Genomic DNA, 20,582 nt, shown 5'->3' on the forward strand with positions numbered 1-20,582 from the left:
ATGTGTTTATTACATCGAGAATATAGTGAGTGTAAATTACAGTTATTTGATTGAGCTGCAGATTAATAGATGGAGAGGAATCGAGTAAATGCTAATGTAAATTCTTTTTTTTTTTTTTTTTTTGTGAACACTTTTTCCTTTTCTAGCTATGATCAATTGTTGCCAGGCAAATCATGGTTCACATTGTAAAGTATTGATATATAGTGCAAATTTATTTTTAATGTATTATATGAATATGAATCTATAATACATTAAAAATGAACTTTTAATATACTAAAAATGAATACATATTAGTGAATAGTGATCCACCCACATTGCAATTTAAACCATAATTTGCTGAGGAGATTGCTGTGTTTTTCATCTCCTGAATCTGGAGTTGAATGAATGCAAAACACACCGGAAAGCAAGGATGCAAGTTAAGAGGACGCAATCCCATTATGCTTATAGTCTATTTCCATTTGCATTTCCATTCTGTATGAAAACAAAGAAACTAAGTATGGTACTGTCACAATAGCTTATAGCTTCAAGGAAAATGATAGGTGTGTATACAAAATGCAATTGAAGCCTTGATGATTTCGATGGGTTGGTACACTAGTGCAATTTCTACAATTAAGCAGAAGAACAGATTGCCAAAAACATTGCAGTAATAACAAAATCACAGCCACCCAACCCATGTTGATAATTCCTTCACTATTTTCTCATCTGTGTGAAGAGTTGAGATGGGGGTCTTGCAGCAACTGAACTGTTACCAAATGCAGAGAAGCCTGCAGCTGTGCCTTGTTGGCTGCTAAAACCTCCAAACCCACCACCTATATCATTTGTCATAGCAAAATCAGAAATAAGTTGAGCAGGGAAGTAATCGTGTGGATGGAAATTAGGCATCATCATAGCAACACACACACATGACACACCCCATCAAATCATGTAAAAAATAGTTTATGGCTACTCCTTATGTTTTATCAAATTAAATATTAACTCTCTTCTAGGCCCATATATTCTCTCAGCAATGCTTATACCATGGACCAGGGTTCATGTAGCAAGATGGTCCCCCGATAAAAGTTCATTTTTAATATACTGCATGTTCAGTTTTAGTTTATTACAAGTTCATTTTTACTTGCAATATACTAAAAATGAACTTGTAGATATAAAAAATGAAGCTTTATCAAGGTCCACCTTGCAAGGTGGACCCCTTAGGTGCACAATGATATATTTGGCTTCTCTACAAGACTTGGTCAATTTTCTTGTGATGTTGGTCACTCATATTCTCATGGATAAAATGTCTTGTAAGAAAGACTGTAACCCAAACTATTAGATGAATACTAAAATACTTCATCCTCTCCCCATTACCGAGATACACCTTTGAGTAGGAAATTCAGTTTCAGGGAGGAGAATGCCAATTTTCAGACCCACTGAGATAATCATCCCCAACAAAACAAGACTAACACAGCTGAGAGATTACAACATACCAGCAGCACCGAAAGCACTTGCAGTTGGGGTTGCAGCAGCAGCAAATCCACCAGCCCCAGCGGCACCAGCGAACCCACCAGCCCCAGTGGTGGCAGCAGCAGCAAACCCACCGCCAGCAGAAGCTAAATTAGAAAATCCACCACCCACAGCCGAGACCCCACTAAACCCACCTCCAAAACTGCCACCAGAATTGTTGCTTATAAAACTGGTACCAAAACCACTCGCAGATGCAGAACCACTTGCAGCTAGTCCAGCACCGAACTGTCTTGACTGTCCAAAAGCACCAAGGACGGATCCCAAAGCTTGCTGTCCTGATCCAATTTGGGCTGGTTGACCAAACCCACTTCCAGTAGGAGCTTGACTTACATTACTGGTAGTAAAGCCACCAGAAAAGCTACCAAGGCTTGGAGGCTGTGGTGGCTGTAGTGATGGGAAACTAAAAGATGCTGGTCTAAATAGCTCACCACTAGGAGCTGTCATTGTGAAGGTAGAGCTTGTTGGAGTTGGAGTGTTATTAGACAATGAGGTACCAAATATATTAGGCTTTGCAGCAGCTACAGTAGTGGGACCTCCAATTCCAAACCCAGCTAGGTTGCCTAATGTCTGCTCAGTTGCCTGATTGGTCTCAGGAGCTACCTCTTCCATCTCATCCTCGTCTATGAATGCATCAGTATTCTCATTCTTTTCCCCACTGGCACTTTGAGAAGTTGATACAGCTGTCGATGGAGAAACTGCTGCATCAAATGACTGTTCCTGTATCACATTCAATCCCACACCCAAGGTAGGACTTGAAAGGCTAGCTGAGCTCATCTGACTTCCAGATTGTAAGTTTTCTGAATGTCCATTTATTGATGATGATTGGACCAAGAATCCAACTGGTGACTTGGATGTACCAATAGATGACTCGGGCTGTGAAGTCAAAGCCTCTGTCTTGGGTGTACCATTTGGAAGGGAAGGTGTTGTTGCAGAATTTGTATCATCTTTTGAATCAATATTGGAAGTAGGGAGTTGAGACAATGATTTAGGATCAGATTTTTTACTCTCAGGAATAATGGGTGATGAGCCCACTTTCTGAAAATTCGGAAAATGAAAGGCAGAATTTGTTTGAGAAGCACCTGACGACTGAGATAGTGAGATCATTTGATTGGAATCAGAACTGGCTTTCAAAATGGATGAAAATTTATCTGATGTTAGTTCACTTGATGAGGTTGGTGTATTTGCTCCTGGTGAAGAAGTGGAAGATATTGATGGTAAACTGACTTTTGCAGGTGAAGGGGAACCAAACAATGCAGTAGACATTGATGGTAAATTGAATTTTGAGACTGATGGGGAACTAAATGATGAAGTAGATAGTGACGAAAAATCGGCTTTTGAAGGTAACGAAGAACTCACAGATTGAACAGAAGTAGATATTGAGGTTCCACCAGCCTGACTTCTATTTAGCAAAATTTCTGAGGCCATTGCATTCCCAGGGAGGTTAAATGCTGGATCAGTAACAGTTGCAGGAGAGAAGGAAAAGCCAGAACTAGTCTTTAATTCAGTTGGCATAAATCCTCTTGCTATCGGTACATTCTTCTGATCTCTGACCGTTAAATTGGTATCAACCAGCTGTCTACCATCAGGGTTCTGACTGTCCAGGGAAACCTTCAGTGGTATTGGAGACTCTGATCGCAAAGTAGAGTTTGTCATCAGATGTGGTTTGGTTTCAGATTGCTGAATGAATTTTGAGTGACCTAGTGCCAAATTCCCAGTAAGAGTGTTGCTGGTTGAATTTTCATTAGTTAATTTGCCACTTTCCCTAGAAATGCTTTGACCAGAAACAGTTGACTTGGTTTGAGCCAGCGGTGAAATTGAAAAATTTCTCCCTGATGAAAGTTGCTCTGTGGGTTTTCCAAGGCCATCAGCCCATTGGGAAGAAGTGGGACTTCTACTAGATAGTTTTTCTGAGATGTCTGCAAATCCTGGATTATTTCCAGTGAAGTTATTAATCACAGCTATTATAGAGTTGGAGAAAAATAACAGAGAAGATTCTTTTATGGAGGCAAGGCTAACCAGTGCTTTTGAATTGTTGAAAAGAGGTTGAAGATGCCAGTGGTGAAATTGAAAAATTTCTAGCTGATGAAGGTTGCTCCGCAGGTTTTCCAAGGGCATCAGCCCATTGGGAAGAAGCGGGACTTCTACTAGATAGTTTTTCTGAGATATCCGGAAATCCTGGATTATTTGCAGTAAAGTTATAAATAAAAGCTACTATAGAGTCGGAGAAAAATAACAGAAGATTCTTTTATGGAGGCAAGGCTAACCAGTGCTTTTGAATTGTTGAAAAGAGGTTGAAGATGCACCAAAGAGATTTGAGCCAGCGGCAGCTGATCTATCATATGACTGAGAATTGAGCTGCTGTTTATCAGCTGACAAAGATGCTCTACTTGCACTTACCTTCTGGTGATCTTCTCGCAGGAGAATTCTTTTTACAGTTGTCTTGGAAGGCTCAAAACTAGCCCAGCTCTGCATGCAGAGCAGTAAGATTGGCACAATAAAAATATATTATAAATTTTTGTATTTTAAAAAAATTTATATGTATTATTAAATAATTATTAAAATATCTAGCAGTAGAACCCAGGTCAGGTCACAGATCAATTTACAGTTTGACTTTAATAACATTGTTTATAAGTGCTCATCTATCTGTTTATTGTATTTCTAATTCATCCACTAATTGGAAAGAGGTGCATTTGGAATACTATATATACACCCTGAAGATTGCACAGAAAAATATCTACTTTCAAAAATAGTGATGGTTAAAAGATATCCTCGAATTAGTCCATCAAAACAATATTTCATTATTCAAAATGATTATGGATAATTGGATATAGAGGATATTACCCGATCCAAAGAATCTCGACGCCTCCTTGCTGTTTCTGGTTCAGAACTCTTTGCAGCATCCATTTGCTTTCTCAAGGACTGCTCTTTAGCAGCAAAAGAAACAGATCTTTCCCTGTTCAATGGGGTACTCAAAACCATTTCCTTAGCTGGAGTGCTGTAAGCAGTGTCATCATAAGACAGTCCAATTGTTTCAAACAATTCCTTTCTAACATTACGCCTGTCTGTAGAAGAATCTATGTTCAAATCAGCTATCAGTTTTGAGAGGCTTCCAGAGAGCTGCTCTGCTACTGCTAGTTGTGCATTCACTGTGTCACGTAAGCTGTGCAAGGACTGGACATTCCTGCAGTGCAAATAACATGACATAGTCATGTCAAAACTATCCACATATTCATTCATTTATTTAATTTTTGTTTGTCTTCAAGCACCATTTTAGTTTTCCGCATAAGGAGCATAGATTTACTCCAGCAAATAAAGAAAATGTCAAAACTAAAATGATTTCTTTATATTGCCTGATAAAGACATAAAGTAGAAGGGTGTTACTAACTTGAGATAAAGTTAAGCATCTTCAGAAGACTAAGGAGACATTAACCATCTTACCTTCCTTGCCCATGCTTGCTTTGGGAAGCTCTACGATTCATTTGCATCCCATCACTTCCGCCAAAAGTATTTAGTTCAAGAATGTTGAAGTGCCTTTCCAACTCAATGAGTTGATTGGTTAAGACCTGAAAAAGGAAGAATGTAAAAACATCATGAAATCTTAAAAGGAGGGATTTATCATCCTGAAAATTCAACCCCTTATCACCTTGTTCATATCTCTTATATGTTCCTGCTTCAAGTCAAGTTCAGAACTTAATTTCTGGCGACTCCAGAGATCCAAATATCGGCTATCAGTGGCCTGCTTGAAAATGCCCTCCATGTATACTTTCTTTGCCAAAACTGGAAATTTTATGCAGGCGTAAACCAATTTCAAAGAGATTCAAATATTTATTTGCCAAAAAAGTGAATAACAGAAACACAAATAATCTTGTCTGAATTCAGGCATATCAAATGGATATAAATATACAAAAGTTTCATGACTATGCTAAAAAATTTTAGATTATGGATGCATATCATCATTTAAGCGTTAGAATTCATTCTACCAGTAAGCAATCTATCCAACAGGAGCAATGAAAAACTGTAAAGAGTAATAAGTTAATATAGCTTAATCATCAGTATGTACCTTTTACTGTCTTATCAAGGAGGAGCTGGATCTCTCCTTGCCGCTCATCCATTATTCCCTGCAATTTGGAGATGAAAAAGAATTGAGATTCAAAACCATAACTGAAATATGATGAACTTATAAACAAATAGTCAAAGACAGACTCCAAAGTTGCATAGAGGATATTGAAGTAATGAAATATGAATTTCTATGTGGAGTATACAATTATTATGACTAAAGTAGAAAGATATTTTTTAAATTAATAAAATCAAAGCTTACCCTCCACAGCCTGCACCTATCAGAAAGAGCCTGTATGCCTTTTTCTAAAGTTATAACTGAATTCTCCTGGCTAGCAATGGATGCATCCATAAAACCCCCTTCACCTTCTATCCCTTCTAGAAGGTCANTTTTTTTTTTTTTTTTTTTTTTGTGAACACTTTTTCCTTTTCTAGCTATGATCAATTGTTGCCAGGCAAATCATGGTTCACATTGTAAAGTATTGATATATAGTGCAAATTTATTTTTAATGTATTATATGAATATGAATCTATAATACATTAAAAATGAACTTTTAATATACTAAAAATGAATACATATTAGTGAATAGTGATCCACCCACATTGCAATTTAAACCATAATTTGCTGAGGAGATTGCTGTGTTTTTCATCTCCTGAATCTGGAGTTGAATGAATGCAAAACACACCGGAAAGCAAGGATGCAAGTTAAGAGGACGCAATCCCATTATGCTTATAGTCTATTTCCATTTGCATTTCCATTCTGTATGAAAACAAAGAAACTAAGTATGGTACTGTCACAATAGCTTATAGCTTCAAGGAAAATGATAGGTGTGTATACAAAATGCAATTGAAGCCTTGATGATTTCGATGGGTTGGTACACTAGTGCAATTTCTACAATTAAGCAGAAGAACAGATTGCCAAAAACATTGCAGTAATAACAAAATCACAGCCACCCAACCCATGTTGATAATTCCTTCACTATTTTCTCATCTGTGTGAAGAGTTGAGATGGGGGTCTTGCAGCAACTGAACTGTTACCAAATGCAGAGAAGCCTGCAGCTGTGCCTTGTTGGCTGCTAAAACCTCCAAACCCACCACCTATATCATTTGTCATAGCAAAATCAGAAATAAGTTGAGCAGGGAAGTAATCGTGTGGATGGAAATTAGGCATCATCATAGCAACACACACACATGACACACCCCATCAAATCATGTAAAAAATAGTTTATGGCTACTCCTTATGTTTTATCAAATTAAATATTAACTCTCTTCTAGGCCCATATATTCTCTCAGCAATGCTTATACCATGGACCAGGGTTCATGTAGCAAGATGGTCCCCCGATAAAAGTTCATTTTTAATATACTGCATGTTCAGTTTTAGTTTATTACAAGTTCATTTTTACTTGCAATATACTAAAAATGAACTTGTAGATATAAAAAATGAAGCTTTATCAAGGTCCACCTTGCAAGGTGGACCCCTTAGGTGCACAATGATATATTTGGCTTCTCTACAAGACTTGGTCAATTTTCTTGTGATGTTGGTCACTCATATTCTCATGGATAAAATGTCTTGTAAGAAAGACTGTAACCCAAACTATTAGATGAATACTAAAATACTTCATCCTCTCCCCATTACCGAGATACACCTTTGAGTAGGAAATTCAGTTTCAGGGAGGAGAATGCCAATTTTCAGACCCACTGAGATAATCATCCCCAACAAAACAAGACTAACACAGCTGAGAGATTACAACATACCAGCAGCACCGAAAGCACTTGCAGTTGGGGTTGCAGCAGCAGCAAATCCACCAGCCCCAGCGGCACCAGCGAACCCACCAGCCCCAGTGGTGGCAGCAGCAGCAAACCCACCGCCAGCAGAAGCTAAATTAGAAAATCCACCACCCACAGCCGAGACCCCACTAAACCCACCTCCAAAACTGCCACCAGAATTGTTGCTTATAAAACTGGTACCAAAACCACTCGCAGATGCAGAACCACTTGCAGCTAGTCCAGCACCGAACTGTCTTGACTGTCCAAAAGCACCAAGGACGGATCCCAAAGCTTGCTGTCCTGATCCAATTTGGGCTGGTTGACCAAACCCACTTCCAGTAGGAGCTTGACTTACATTACTGGTAGTAAAGCCACCAGAAAAGCTACCAAGGCTTGGAGGCTGTGGTGGCTGTAGTGATGGGAAACTAAAAGATGCTGGTCTAAATAGCTCACCACTAGGAGCTGTCATTGTGAAGGTAGAGCTTGTTGGAGTTGGAGTGTTATTAGACAATGAGGTACCAAATATATTAGGCTTTGCAGCAGCTACAGTAGTGGGACCTCCAATTCCAAACCCAGCTAGGTTGCCTAATGTCTGCTCAGTTGCCTGATTGGTCTCAGGAGCTACCTCTTCCATCTCATCCTCGTCTATGAATGCATCAGTATTCTCATTCTTTTCCCCACTGGCACTTTGAGAAGTTGATACAGCTGTCGATGGAGAAACTGCTGCATCAAATGACTGTTCCTGTATCACATTCAATCCCACACCCAAGGTAGGACTTGAAAGGCTAGCTGAGCTCATCTGACTTCCAGATTGTAAGTTTTCTGAATGTCCATTTATTGATGATGATTGGACCAAGAATCCAACTGGTGACTTGGATGTACCAATAGATGACTCGGGCTGTGAAGTCAAAGCCTCTGTCTTGGGTGTACCATTTGGAAGGGAAGGTGTTGTTGCAGAATTTGTATCATCTTTTGAATCAATATTGGAAGTAGGGAGTTGAGACAATGATTTAGGATCAGATTTTTTACTCTCAGGAATAATGGGTGATGAGCCCACTTTCTGAAAATTCGGAAAATGAAAGGCAGAATTTGTTTGAGAAGCACCTGACGACTGAGATAGTGAGATCATTTGATTGGAATCAGAACTGGCTTTCAAAATGGATGAAAATTTATCTGATGTTAGTTCACTTGATGAGGTTGGTGTATTTGCTCCTGGTGAAGAAGTGGAAGATATTGATGGTAAACTGACTTTTGCAGGTGAAGGGGAACCAAACAATGCAGTAGACATTGATGGTAAATTGAATTTTGAGACTGATGGGGAACTAAATGATGAAGTAGATAGTGACGAAAAATCGGCTTTTGAAGGTAACGAAGAACTCACAGATTGAACAGAAGTAGATATTGAGGTTCCACCAGCCTGACTTCTATTTAGCAAAATTTCTGAGGCCATTGCATTCCCAGGGAGGTTAAATGCTGGATCAGTAACAGTTGCAGGAGAGAAGGAAAAGCCAGAACTAGTCTTTAATTCAGTTGGCATAAATCCTCTTGCTATCGGTACATTCTTCTGATCTCTGACCGTTAAATTGGTATCAACCAGCTGTCTACCATCAGGGTTCTGACTGTCCAGGGAAACCTTCAGTGGTATTGGAGACTCTGATCGCAAAGTAGAGTTTGTCATCAGATGTGGTTTGGTTTCAGATTGCTGAATGAATTTTGAGTGACCTAGTGCCAAATTCCCAGTAAGAGTGTTGCTGGTTGAATTTTCATTAGTTAATTTGCCACTTTCCCTAGAAATGCTTTGACCAGAAACAGTTGACTTGGTTTGAGCCAGCGGTGAAATTGAAAAATTTCTCCCTGATGAAAGTTGCTCTGTGGGTTTTCCAAGGCCATCAGCCCATTGGGAAGAAGTGGGACTTCTACTAGATAGTTTTTCTGAGATGTCTGCAAATCCTGGATTATTTCCAGTGAAGTTATTAATCACAGCTATTATAGAGTTGGAGAAAAATAACAGAGAAGATTCTTTTATGGAGGCAAGGCTAACCAGTGCTTTTGAATTGTTGAAAAGAGGTTGAAGATGCCAGTGGTGAAATTGAAAAATTTCTAGCTGATGAAGGTTGCTCCGCAGGTTTTCCAAGGGCATCAGCCCATTGGGAAGAAGCGGGACTTCTACTAGATAGTTTTTCTGAGATATCCGGAAATCCTGGATTATTTGCAGTAAAGTTATAAATAAAAGCTACTATAGAGTCGGAGAAAAATAACAGAAGATTCTTTTATGGAGGCAAGGCTAACCAGTGCTTTTGAATTGTTGAAAAGAGGTTGAAGATGCACCAAAGAGATTTGAGCCAGCGGCAGCTGATCTATCATATGACTGAGAATTGAGCTGCTGTTTATCAGCTGACAAAGATGCTCTACTTGCACTTACCTTCTGGTGATCTTCTCGCAGGAGAATTCTTTTTACAGTTGTCTTGGAAGGCTCAAAACTAGCCCAGCTCTGCATGCAGAGCAGTAAGATTGGCACAATAAAAATATATTATAAATTTTTGTATTTTAAAAAAATTTATATGTATTATTAAATAATTATTAAAATATCTAGCAGTAGAACCCAGGTCAGGTCACAGATCAATTTACAGTTTGACTTTAATAACATTGTTTATAAGTGCTCATCTATCTGTTTATTGTATTTCTAATTCATCCACTAATTGGAAAGAGGTGCATTTGGAATACTATATATACACCCTGAAGATTGCACAGAAAAATATCTACTTTCAAAAATAGTGATGGTTAAAAGATATCCTCGAATTAGTCCATCAAAACAATATTTCATTATTCAAAATGATTATGGATAATTGGATATAGAGGATATTACCCGATCCAAAGAATCTCGACGCCTCCTTGCTGTTTCTGGTTCAGAACTCTTTGCAGCATCCATTTGCTTTCTCAAGGACTGCTCTTTAGCAGCAAAAGAAACAGATCTTTCCCTGTTCAATGGGGTACTCAAAACCATTTCCTTAGCTGGAGTGCTGTAAGCAGTGTCATCATAAGACAGTCCAATTGTTTCAAACAATTCCTTTCTAACATTACGCCTGTCTGTAGAAGAATCTATGTTCAAATCAGCTATCAGTTTTGAGAGGCTTCCAGAGAGCTGCTCTGCTACTGCTAGTTGTGCATTCACTGTGTCACGTAAGCTGTGCAAGGACTGGACATTCCTGCAGTGCAAATAACATGACATAGTCATGTCAAAACTATCCACATATTCATTCATTTATTTAATTTTTGTTTGTCTTCAAGCACCATTTTAGTTTTCCGCATAAGGAGCATAGATTTACTCCAGCAAATAAAGAAAATGTCAAAACTAAAATGATTTCTTTATATTGCCTGATAAAGACATAAAGTAGAAGGGTGTTACTAACTTGAGATAAAGTTAAGCATCTTCAGAAGACTAAGGAGACATTAACCATCTTACCTTCCTTGCCCATGCTTGCTTTGGGAAGCTCTACGATTCATTTGCATCCCATCACTTCCGCCAAAAGTATTTAGTTCAAGAATGTTGAAGTGCCTTTCCAACTCAATGAGTTGATTGGTTAAGACCTGAAAAAGGAAGAATGTAAAAACATCATGAAATCTTAAAAGGAGGGATTTATCATCCTGAAAATTCAACCCCTTATCACCTTGTTCATATCTCTTATATGTTCCTGCTTCAAGTCAAGTTCAGAACTTAATTTCTGGCGACTCCAGAGATCCAAATATCGGCTATCAGTGGCCTGCTTGAAAATGCCCTCCATGTATACTTTCTTTGCCAAAACTGGAAATTTTATGCAGGCGTAAACCAATTTCAAAGAGATTCAAATATTTATTTGCCAAAAAAGTGAATAACAGAAACACAAATAATCTTGTCTGAATTCAGGCATATCAAATGGATATAAATATACAAAAGTTTCATGACTATGCTAAAAAATTTTAGATTATGGATGCATATCATCATTTAAGCGTTAGAATTCATTCTACCAGTAAGCAATCTATCCAACAGGAGCAATGAAAAACTGTAAAGAGTAATAAGTTAATATAGCTTAATCATCAGTATGTACCTTTTACTGTCTTATCAAGGAGGAGCTGGATCTCTCCTTGCCGCTCATCCATTATTCCCTGCAATTTGGAGATGAAAAAGAATTGAGATTCAAAACCATAACTGAAATATGATGAACTTATAAACAAATAGTCAAAGACAGACTCCAAAGTTGCATAGAGGATATTGAAGTAATGAAATATGAATTTCTATGTGGAGTATACAATTATTATGACTAAAGTAGAAAGATATTTTTTAAATTAATAAAATCAAAGCTTACCCTCCACAGCCTGCACCTATCAGAAAGAGCCTGTATGCCTTTTTCTAAAGTTATAACTGAATTCTCCTGGCTAGCAATGGATGCATCCATAAAACCCCCTTCACCTTCTATCCCTTCTAGAAGGTCATCCAGTTTTCTGGCCATTTCTTCAACCTGAGGAAAGGTGTAAATATAACTATGCACATATCTCAAGTCTCAACCATATGTAAAGAGGTAGAAACTAATAACTCTGCAAGAAACATAACATTATGAAGGCACCTTAAAGCAAAGATAAATCTGATACACTCAGATGCTCAGTACGCAGTAATTTAGGAAATACCAGAAGAGAACAATATCTCAAATACCAGCATATAAGATGACTATAAAGGATATGTAGGTAAAACATTTTCTATAAATATTAAGACATAAATCCAAGAGCTTGATCTGAAAGGGTAATATTATCCCCGAATGCTATTCCCAACAATAATCAACAAGAATGAGATCAATAGAATCAGAACAAAGTAACGGTGCTTAGCTTTCCTGCCATAGTTTAAAGGGTACTTCTTGCAACTCTCATACAGCAAAAGGCGTACAAAAATGTCAACAGTAAAAGTTAGGGGTCAAATGATCTATATGCTAACATGGGATAACAAAGTACCCAAGCAATTTATTTTAATAGATCATAAATAACTTACGCTGCGAAACTGCTTGGACGGTATTCTTTCAGAAGCATCTCTTGCAGGTTGAAGCTTTGAAGGCTTTTGCAATGAAATGTTTTGCTGCAACAAAGATGATGACTTAATGCTCTCAGCCCAAGGCATGACTTTTTGCTTAGAAGAATCAACTGAGGTTGAGTGGGCCTGAGTCCATGGAGAACTTTGGGGATGACCTCCAGATAAAGAGAGTGTAGTTCTATCAGAATTACCAGCAACTTTTTGTTGAATGTTACCAAAGGTTTGTAAGGGAGATCTTTCATCACTTTTTAGGGTGCCAGTAAAAGACGCAGCATTAGAAAAACCAGTTGATTGTGTCCTCCCTTGCACCCCCATAGCATGTCCTGTTTGCATACTTTTTCCAAATGATTGGCTGTAATTGTTTGAGGTTTTCACTGAAGCAGAACCTATACTAGTCTTGGCTTCAACTGTTGTATGAACTGCTTTCATACTTAAACTGTTGCCTAGAGTTTCTGGATTTGCAGGCTGAGATGCATTCACTGATGAATGTTTCAAATTTTCATCTTGTTTCCCAAACATAGGTGATTGCAATCCAACCCTATCTTGGCTTAGCTTCATAAAAGGGAGTTTATGCTGATCCTCACTCCCTAAGTTCAGAAGTGGTTTGGGCCCCTGATTGCTGGTCCTAATATCATCTTGGGAAAGCACAGATGGCAGGGTCCCTGAAGCAGAACCTATACTAGTCTTGGCTTCAACGGCTGTATGAACTGCTTTCATCCTTAAACTGTTACCTAGAGTTTCTGGGTTTGCAGGCTGAGATGCATTCACTGATGAATGTTTCAAATTTTCATCTTGTTTCCCAAACATAGGTGATTGCAATCCATCCCTATCTTGGCTTGGCTTCATAACAGGTGATTGCAATCCATCCCTATCTTGGCTTGGCTTCATAACAGGGAGTTTATGCTGATCCCTATCTTGGCTTGGCTTCATAACAGGGAGTTTATGCTGATCCTCACTCCCTAAGTTCAGAAGTGGTTTGGGTCCCTGATTGCTGGTCCTAATATCATCTTGGGAAAGCACAGATGGTGAGGTCCCTGAAGCAGAACCTATACTAGTCTTGGCTTCAACTGCTGTATGAACTGCTTTCATACTTAAACTGTTACCTAGAGTTTCTGGGTTTGCAGGCTGAGATGCATTCACTGATGAATGTTTCAAATTTTCATCTTGTTTCCCAAACACAGGTGATTGCAATCCATCCCTATCTTGGCTTGGCTTCATAACAGGGAGTTTATGCTGATCCTCACTCCCTAAGTTCAGAAGTGGTTTGGGTCCCTGATTGCTGGTCCTAATATCCTCTTGGGAAAGCACAGATGGTTGGGTACCCTGTTGAGCAACTCCTGCAGCTTTTATATCTGATTCGCTTATATTTAGTTCTTTAGATTTCATCCCCGTGCCTTCTACATCTTTTATCTGAACTTCAGAAGCAACATGATCAGATAGCGCCACTGTAGAAGTATGCTCTTTTTCATCAAAACAGGTAAAGATTGGTGATGTAGCTGAGGCACCTGCAGCACTACAGAGAAATTGTTCCAAATTCTTGAGAAAAAGATGCTTTGTATCGCTAGCAAAAGTAGCGTGCCACCAAGGCAAATGAAAATATAATGAAATTACAAGTACAAGAAGGGCGGAGTACCTAGCAAAGTGAAAAGCTGAAAGCCTTCCATCACCAGCAAGACAAAGAAGAACACAGCAGGGTGAAACCTCTTTTTCTTCTTCTCCAAGCAACAGTTTGAGTCCTTTCTGTTGGGAAATCTTGTCAATGGCAAGCCCCAAGACCAAAATATCATCTCCAGATTCTGAAACACCAGAAAATAAAGCATGATATTAGACAACTGTAGGAAAAAAGTTTCAAGGTGCAAATGGAGAGCCCAAAGAGGCAAAACACTTGATTCAGAAAACATACAAAGTGGTCCCAGCCCTAAAAAATATTATTCCAATCAATCTAGTTAAAAACATTATTTAACCAACCTAGACAATTTACATTCTTTCACTTTTGTAGGTTACATACTCAGATTAAGCACTGCAAATATATCAGATTGCAAAGTAAGATTTCATCAGGTTTTCAATATTATTTCTGAGAAGGGGGGAGAGAGAAGACCTTAAATAGATGGCATCAGTAGTGCATTTAAACTCTTCAGTTTACTGTAGAGAAATTCCTTTAGATAGACTACGGATAGTAGAGGGATTCGGGAACAAAACATACTCCATCTAACATCGTGAATTGACCAGAATTTAATTTCTTTATGAGAATCCAACATTCCATGCAAGACCAGAGCACCTCATTCTGTTCATTTATTTATAAAAATTAAAAAATTAAAAAAAAATTTAAAAAAAAAATTTAAAAAAACTCATTGAAATGCAGAAGTTGATCAAGATAAAAATATATAAATCATGTTTAGATTACAGACTTGTTTGCTTGAGGTTGCACGCATACTTCTATCTCACACTTACAATTTGTTTTATACTCCATGAGTCCATGATTGCTGTTTAAGATTATGTTGTACTTTCAGAATCAGAACCTAGACAGACTAAAAGTGCATCTATACTCTGTTAGCTTAGATCTCATGTGAAGAGAGAGAGAGGAATGCCATATCATTAATTCATTATACAGCTAATTACTCTGTAGCATTTAATGGAGACCAAAGGCATGGACAAATTGCACAAGTACACCCTTGCAATCTAAAACCAATCTTCTTCAATGATTCACTCCCCTCAACTACTAGTAAAGGATACCAGTACTAATAGCCTGTTAACAACTTTTACTTATCAAAAAAGTCATGTCAAAACATTTATTTCACTTTGATGATCAAACGGAATCCCCAAAAATTCACTTTTACTGTCTTTCAAGACTACAGTGTTTAGCAAAGAACAAAGGAGGAAGAGCCAAGGCACCAAGTGAAAATAAAAATAAATAAATAATTCCAATCCAAATATGACAGAAAATGTAAGTCATTCTGAAAGAAAATATGATCACCTTGAGCCTCAATTTTTGGAGACCAACTATCATTCAGAATTTCAATCATTGCAGCCTCATTTGTCCCCTCACCTACTGACCAACCAAATAATAAAATATGCTGTTCCAGATTCTTTCTATTGGCAACAAATGCAAGCCCACTGCATAACCAAACAAGGACTCAATGAGCAAAACCATTTGGACAACAGGACAAGAGCAAAGAAAATATATAGCAATCCTCATTTGCTTGAAAAAAATAGAATAGTACTGAAGAAGAATATAATTGCAAATCACTAAACATGTCCTAAAGCAATAGGGTAAAAAGAAATACAATATCAGTTGGACATGTCCTCCAGTGATATAGGATGAAAATAAATGCAAAATCAGCTGCATATTTCTTAATGGTGAAAAGGGTTCCAACTCTGTGAAATATAGAATGTTCCCTTTGTCTGAACTAAGTCATGTTACTTTCATTTCTTCCATCCCAAACTGCTGCTCAATTTCCTAGAAAAGATTTCATTGAACTATAGACCTTAGGCACACATAATGTCAGACTCTTGGGAAGTAATTTAGTCATTGAAAAATAAAAATTAAGGCAAATTAGTAGAAGCTGAATTGTGAAAATTAAAGCATTTTCTAGCCCTACCTAACTAGTAGATTAGTTCAGCATAGTTCTAAGATGGGCAATAGTAAACTTGATGCATCCAAACAGCTCAAGAAGAGATCTTAAACTTCAAAAACTAAAACAAATAAATACATACTGATTATCTAAATAGCTAAAGAAGAGATGAGGTCCACTAGCCAAAGGAACAGCATCAGAACGAAAATCTGGAAACACATTAGTGAAGGACAGAACAACTGGCTTGGAGGAGTCCTGAAATTGGAAATTTGCAATTCAATTATTAATACATTGATTGATATTGTATACAAGCAAAACCATCTAAGAATAGATAGCATCAGTCAAAATCATTTTAAGAATAAAATACAACATTATTGCTACTATATCATTAAAAACTTCTATGAAAGAAGTTAATGTTTAACATCAAATTTTGATAACAGAGACTGCATATTGAAGCTGCAATAAACTATAGGTCATGTTGTTTGGAGAAGGTGTTTTGTTGTGCCTGGAAAACATTATATTCTGCCTTGATCAATGCAATACCACCATAAAAAAAGAAGAGTTTGTTGTGTTATGCAGCCTCTCATCACAATACTACCTAAGTTTGAGAAATTGCATTTCCTGTTGTCAACATAAGAGTCTTTCCTCTCCTATGAATACATAGGCATGTACTATGTACTCTTATAGTCTTATACATACTACAAGAACAAGATAATATTTGCAATATAACTATATTCTCAGATCACATCTTCACACATATTAGCTTCTGCTACTCAGGCGGATGGTGGCTTGCTACCGGCTGGACCTTCAAACCTTAAGTTCTTCAATTCCTTATTAGTCAACAAATACCTAAAAGGTATTTCTACCATTAGCTATTTCATTATGGCCTCATAAGAGTTCTAGACACAAATGCACTAAATCTTCCATAACACATTAGTATAAAATGAATCTAATTATGTATGTAATGAAAGAATTAGCATAATTTACATAAAATGGTTTCATTTGAGAGTAACTCAACTTATCTCCAAAAAGAATTAGTATCACATGTTGCAAGCAAGAACGTGTTAGTATGCTACACTGATTTTAAAGGGCATTCTCTTCAAATTAAATCAAACTAATGAAATTCTTTACTCACATCATCAATTTTACCATTCTTGCCTGTGATGACTTGCAAAGCATAAGTTTCCTCACCATCATCATTAACTTGAATGCATCCTAGCACAATACTATCAGGGCGAACCCATCTGACAGCATCCACTAATTCAAACAGCATAGTATAGCATGAGAGCACATTACAATTAGAGATTAATTTTTAAAAATATGAATTAGAAGGCCTATTAAAAATGACAGAAATCTTTACAGGCATACAAATTGGTAGAGCTGGGCATGAAACAGAACATGAAAAAGCTAATATGTATCTGCTCCATAAATGCCTTTCTTACTGAATCAATACAACCTTATATATATATATATGTATATATGTATATATATATATATGTATATATGTATATATATATATGTATATATGTATATATATATATGTATATATGTATATATATATATGTATATATGTATATATATATATGTATATGTATATATATATATGTATATATGTATATATATATATGTATATATATATATATATATGTATATATGTATATATATATATGTATATATGTATATATATATATGTATATATGTATATATATATATGTATATATGTATATATATATATGTATATATGTATATATATATATGTATATATGTATATATATATATGTATATATGTATATATGCGTGTAAGTATGACTATTCATGAGGCTCAAAGGAACTTGGAATTACAATCTCACAACCTTGAGCAAAGAGAGAAGTTGCCCCTATTATGTCTATCCCAAGTTGCAAACGAACATGTGAGATCTATGGGAATCTCATAATGCTAAAATCATCAAAATACTAAAAAATCATAGCCATGAATGCTAATCAAATTTGGAATACCTCTAATAACAGACTCAGCATCAGAATCACTAAGCATTAATTTGAATGATGGCTCCAAGCTTAACTTTTCCTCAAACCGTGATGACAGGATGCTAATGACATTGTTCCTTGCCACAGCAACACAATCACCATTGGCACTCCATCCAACTGTCAAAAAGCAATAAAGTTACTGAGTACTGGTAGCCGGGCACATATCATCGCATTATGTGCAAGTCCACAGAGACACAACCAAAAGGCAAAAGTAAAATAAAATAAAAGTAAAAAGTTCTCTTGTCTTCATGATATTCCAGATAAATTTGCAATCACTTTTCAACATTATAAAAGCCATACAGCAGTCTGCCTATGAAACCGAACATTAACTGGTGCTTGGTATGCAAGAATGAGTATGGAATGTAGTTATGATTCTAGATTTCAAATCCATTTTGTTGCTTGGTACAAAAGAATCGAATCAGAGAGACATTCCCAATCCAAATTTTCTTCACAATTTCATTCAGTCCAAAAATGAACTGAATGCTCATTCCTTATGCCCACTATTCACGATGTCTACTTTACCCATCATCATTCTTATTACTTACAATCATAAATCTTTAATTCACCTTTTACCTACTATTGTTACCAGTCATTTAAATCCAAATTCTTTTAAGTTATTCCTTTGAAATTCAATTTTTATGATTTTTTAAAAAAATATTTTTTTACCTTTCATTCACATATATTTTTCTATAGGTACTACTAGTTTATGGAGTTATATAAGAATTTCACTCACTTTTCTTTTTTTTTTTTTTTTGTGTTCATGNAAATCCATTTTGTTGCTTGGTACAAAAGAATCGAATCAGAGAGACATTCCCAATCCAAATTTTCTTCACAATTTCATTCAGTCCAAAAATGAACTGAATGCTCATTCCTTATGCCCACTATTCACGATGTCTACTTTACCCATCATCATTCTTATTACTTACAATCATAAATCTTTAATTCACCTTTTACCTACTATTGTTACCAGTCATTTAAATCCAAATTCTTTTAAGTTATTCCTTTGAAATTCAATTTTTATGATTTTTTAAAAAAATATTTTTTTACCTTTCATTCACATATATTTTTCTATAGGTACTACTAGTTTATGGAGTTATATAAGAATTTCACTCACTTTTTTTTTTTTTTTTTTTTTGTGTTCATGGATATCTGTATCTCTTCTAAATTTTAATTGAATCATAAGATTAATTCTATTTTAGTTCTCATTAATTCTTTTCAAAGTATTATACATTAAGAGGGGATTTTGACTTTCAGAAATAACTTTCATTTTATTCCAACCTATACCAAGCACAGAATGAAGAATTAGAGCCCCATTCCATTCTTCACCTATTCTCATACATCGTCTCCATTCATTATGATTTCATTCCATCACACCAAGCACTACACTATAACTTAAGATGTCAATAATTTACATAGGGATACATAAACTTACCAGCATCAACATTGTCCATTACATAATTCGCCTGACTTTGACCATGCCCACAATACAGTTTCCCTTCACTTGAAAGAAGGAGATAAATCCTTTCCTCCTTTTTAGCCCATTGCATGTCCTTGATAAAACTTTCGTTGAGGGAAAATGAAAATGATGGTTGTTGCTCCTATTACATTATGAGATCACTTTTTAGAGAGACAGAAAATACTAGTAAGAAAGCTACTGCATTACATAAAATTTAAAAAACAAAAAACAAGTAAAAAAATACTATTATAAATTTTAAAATAAATCACAGTTACCTTGAGGAGTAGGGTACTGACAGGGAAGAAGTTGATTTCACTACCCACAGTAGCAGCTAGCAAGGACTCGTCAGCAGACAAGGCCAATATCGAAACCAATCCGATAGAAATATCCACAATACACGACTCCTGAACAGAAAGCTCCTTCCTCTCATCTTTAATCTCTTTGGCCGACGCCAAAACTTCATTGGTCCTCGCTACACAAAACCCTAAACCCAAGTGCAATGAAAAAAGTTAGCAAAACTACTTGCAGATAGATATACAGATACTAGAATGCTGACCGTCGGAGTGGGCGACGAAAATGAGGCGAAATCGTTCGGAGACGGCGAGAGGCTGCAAGGGAGGGACCTCGTTCTCAGGATCAAATGGCGAAATGCCGTCGGCTTTAATGGGGACAGGCTCTCCAATTCTGCAAAAGCGATAATCCCTGGAGCCGATTTGATCTCCTTCAATCTCTTCTTCCAATTTGATGATTGCATTGGCGTTTGAGCTGGAGATTGGAGGCGCCATTTTACACTGCCAATACAAAACGTGAGAGGCGCCGCAACTCAAACCACTTTCTTCGTACCAATTCCGACAGCTTTGGAATAGAGCGCGCCGAGTATCTTTTTACGTCGTCGGCGCCAAATACGTCGGCACCGAGAAGTTCAGTGAAGAGAGCTAAAGACGGGAAGGAAGGGAAAGGAGGGAACGCAATATATGAAAAGAGCTAGAAGGGGAGCTTCAAGCTTTATTTTGCCGCAGCATATACATTCGCACCATTGAAGGGTGTATGAGTAAATTCAGTTTTCGTGTACTAACTACTAACCAATAATATTTAAATTACAAAATAAAGATAAAATCATAATAAAAATATTTGACAATAATTTAAT

At 36.8% G+C, this 20,582-nt stretch overlaps 1 protein-coding gene across 2 annotated transcripts; it reads right to left on the reverse strand.

Moving 5' to 3' along the window:
- Positions 1-410: 410 nt before the first annotated feature.
- LOC116025241 (nuclear pore complex protein NUP214) lies at positions 411-20,383 on the reverse strand. 2 transcript variants are annotated; one of them, XM_031266401.1, is made up of 20 exons: positions 19,992-20,383; positions 19,711-19,919; positions 19,412-19,577; positions 17,950-18,096; positions 17,090-17,211; positions 16,097-16,209; positions 15,357-15,496; positions 14,016-14,178; positions 13,297-13,895; positions 12,344-13,212; positions 11,765-11,822; positions 5,822-5,916; positions 5,564-5,621; positions 5,147-5,280; positions 4,942-5,066; positions 4,345-4,684; positions 3,768-3,969; positions 3,520-3,678; positions 1,467-3,428; positions 411-809 (listed from the first exon to the last, which is right to left on the reverse strand). In XM_031266401.1, the coding sequence occupies exons 1-20, from the start codon at positions 20,218-20,220 to the stop codon at positions 691-693; spliced, it is 6,009 nt and encodes a 2,002-aa protein (XP_031122261.1). In that variant the 5' UTR covers positions 20,221-20,383; the 3' UTR covers positions 411-690. The 2 variants fall into 2 exon arrangements, with proteins under 2 accessions (XP_031122261.1, XP_031122260.1); XM_031266400.1 differs by lacking the exons at positions 411-809; positions 1,467-3,428; positions 3,520-3,678; ... (4 more) ...; positions 5,564-5,621; positions 5,822-5,916 and adding exons at positions 6,259-6,657; positions 7,315-9,276; positions 9,368-9,526; ... (3 more) ...; positions 10,995-11,128; positions 11,412-11,469 and having other exon boundaries at positions 11,670-11,822.
- Positions 20,384-20,582: the final 199 nt, after the last annotated feature.

This window comes from Ipomoea triloba, chromosome 7 (genome assembly GCF_003576645.1).
Source record: "Ipomoea triloba cultivar NCNSP0323 chromosome 7, ASM357664v1".
Classification (NCBI taxonomy): Eukaryota; Viridiplantae; Streptophyta; class Magnoliopsida; order Solanales; family Convolvulaceae; genus Ipomoea; species Ipomoea triloba.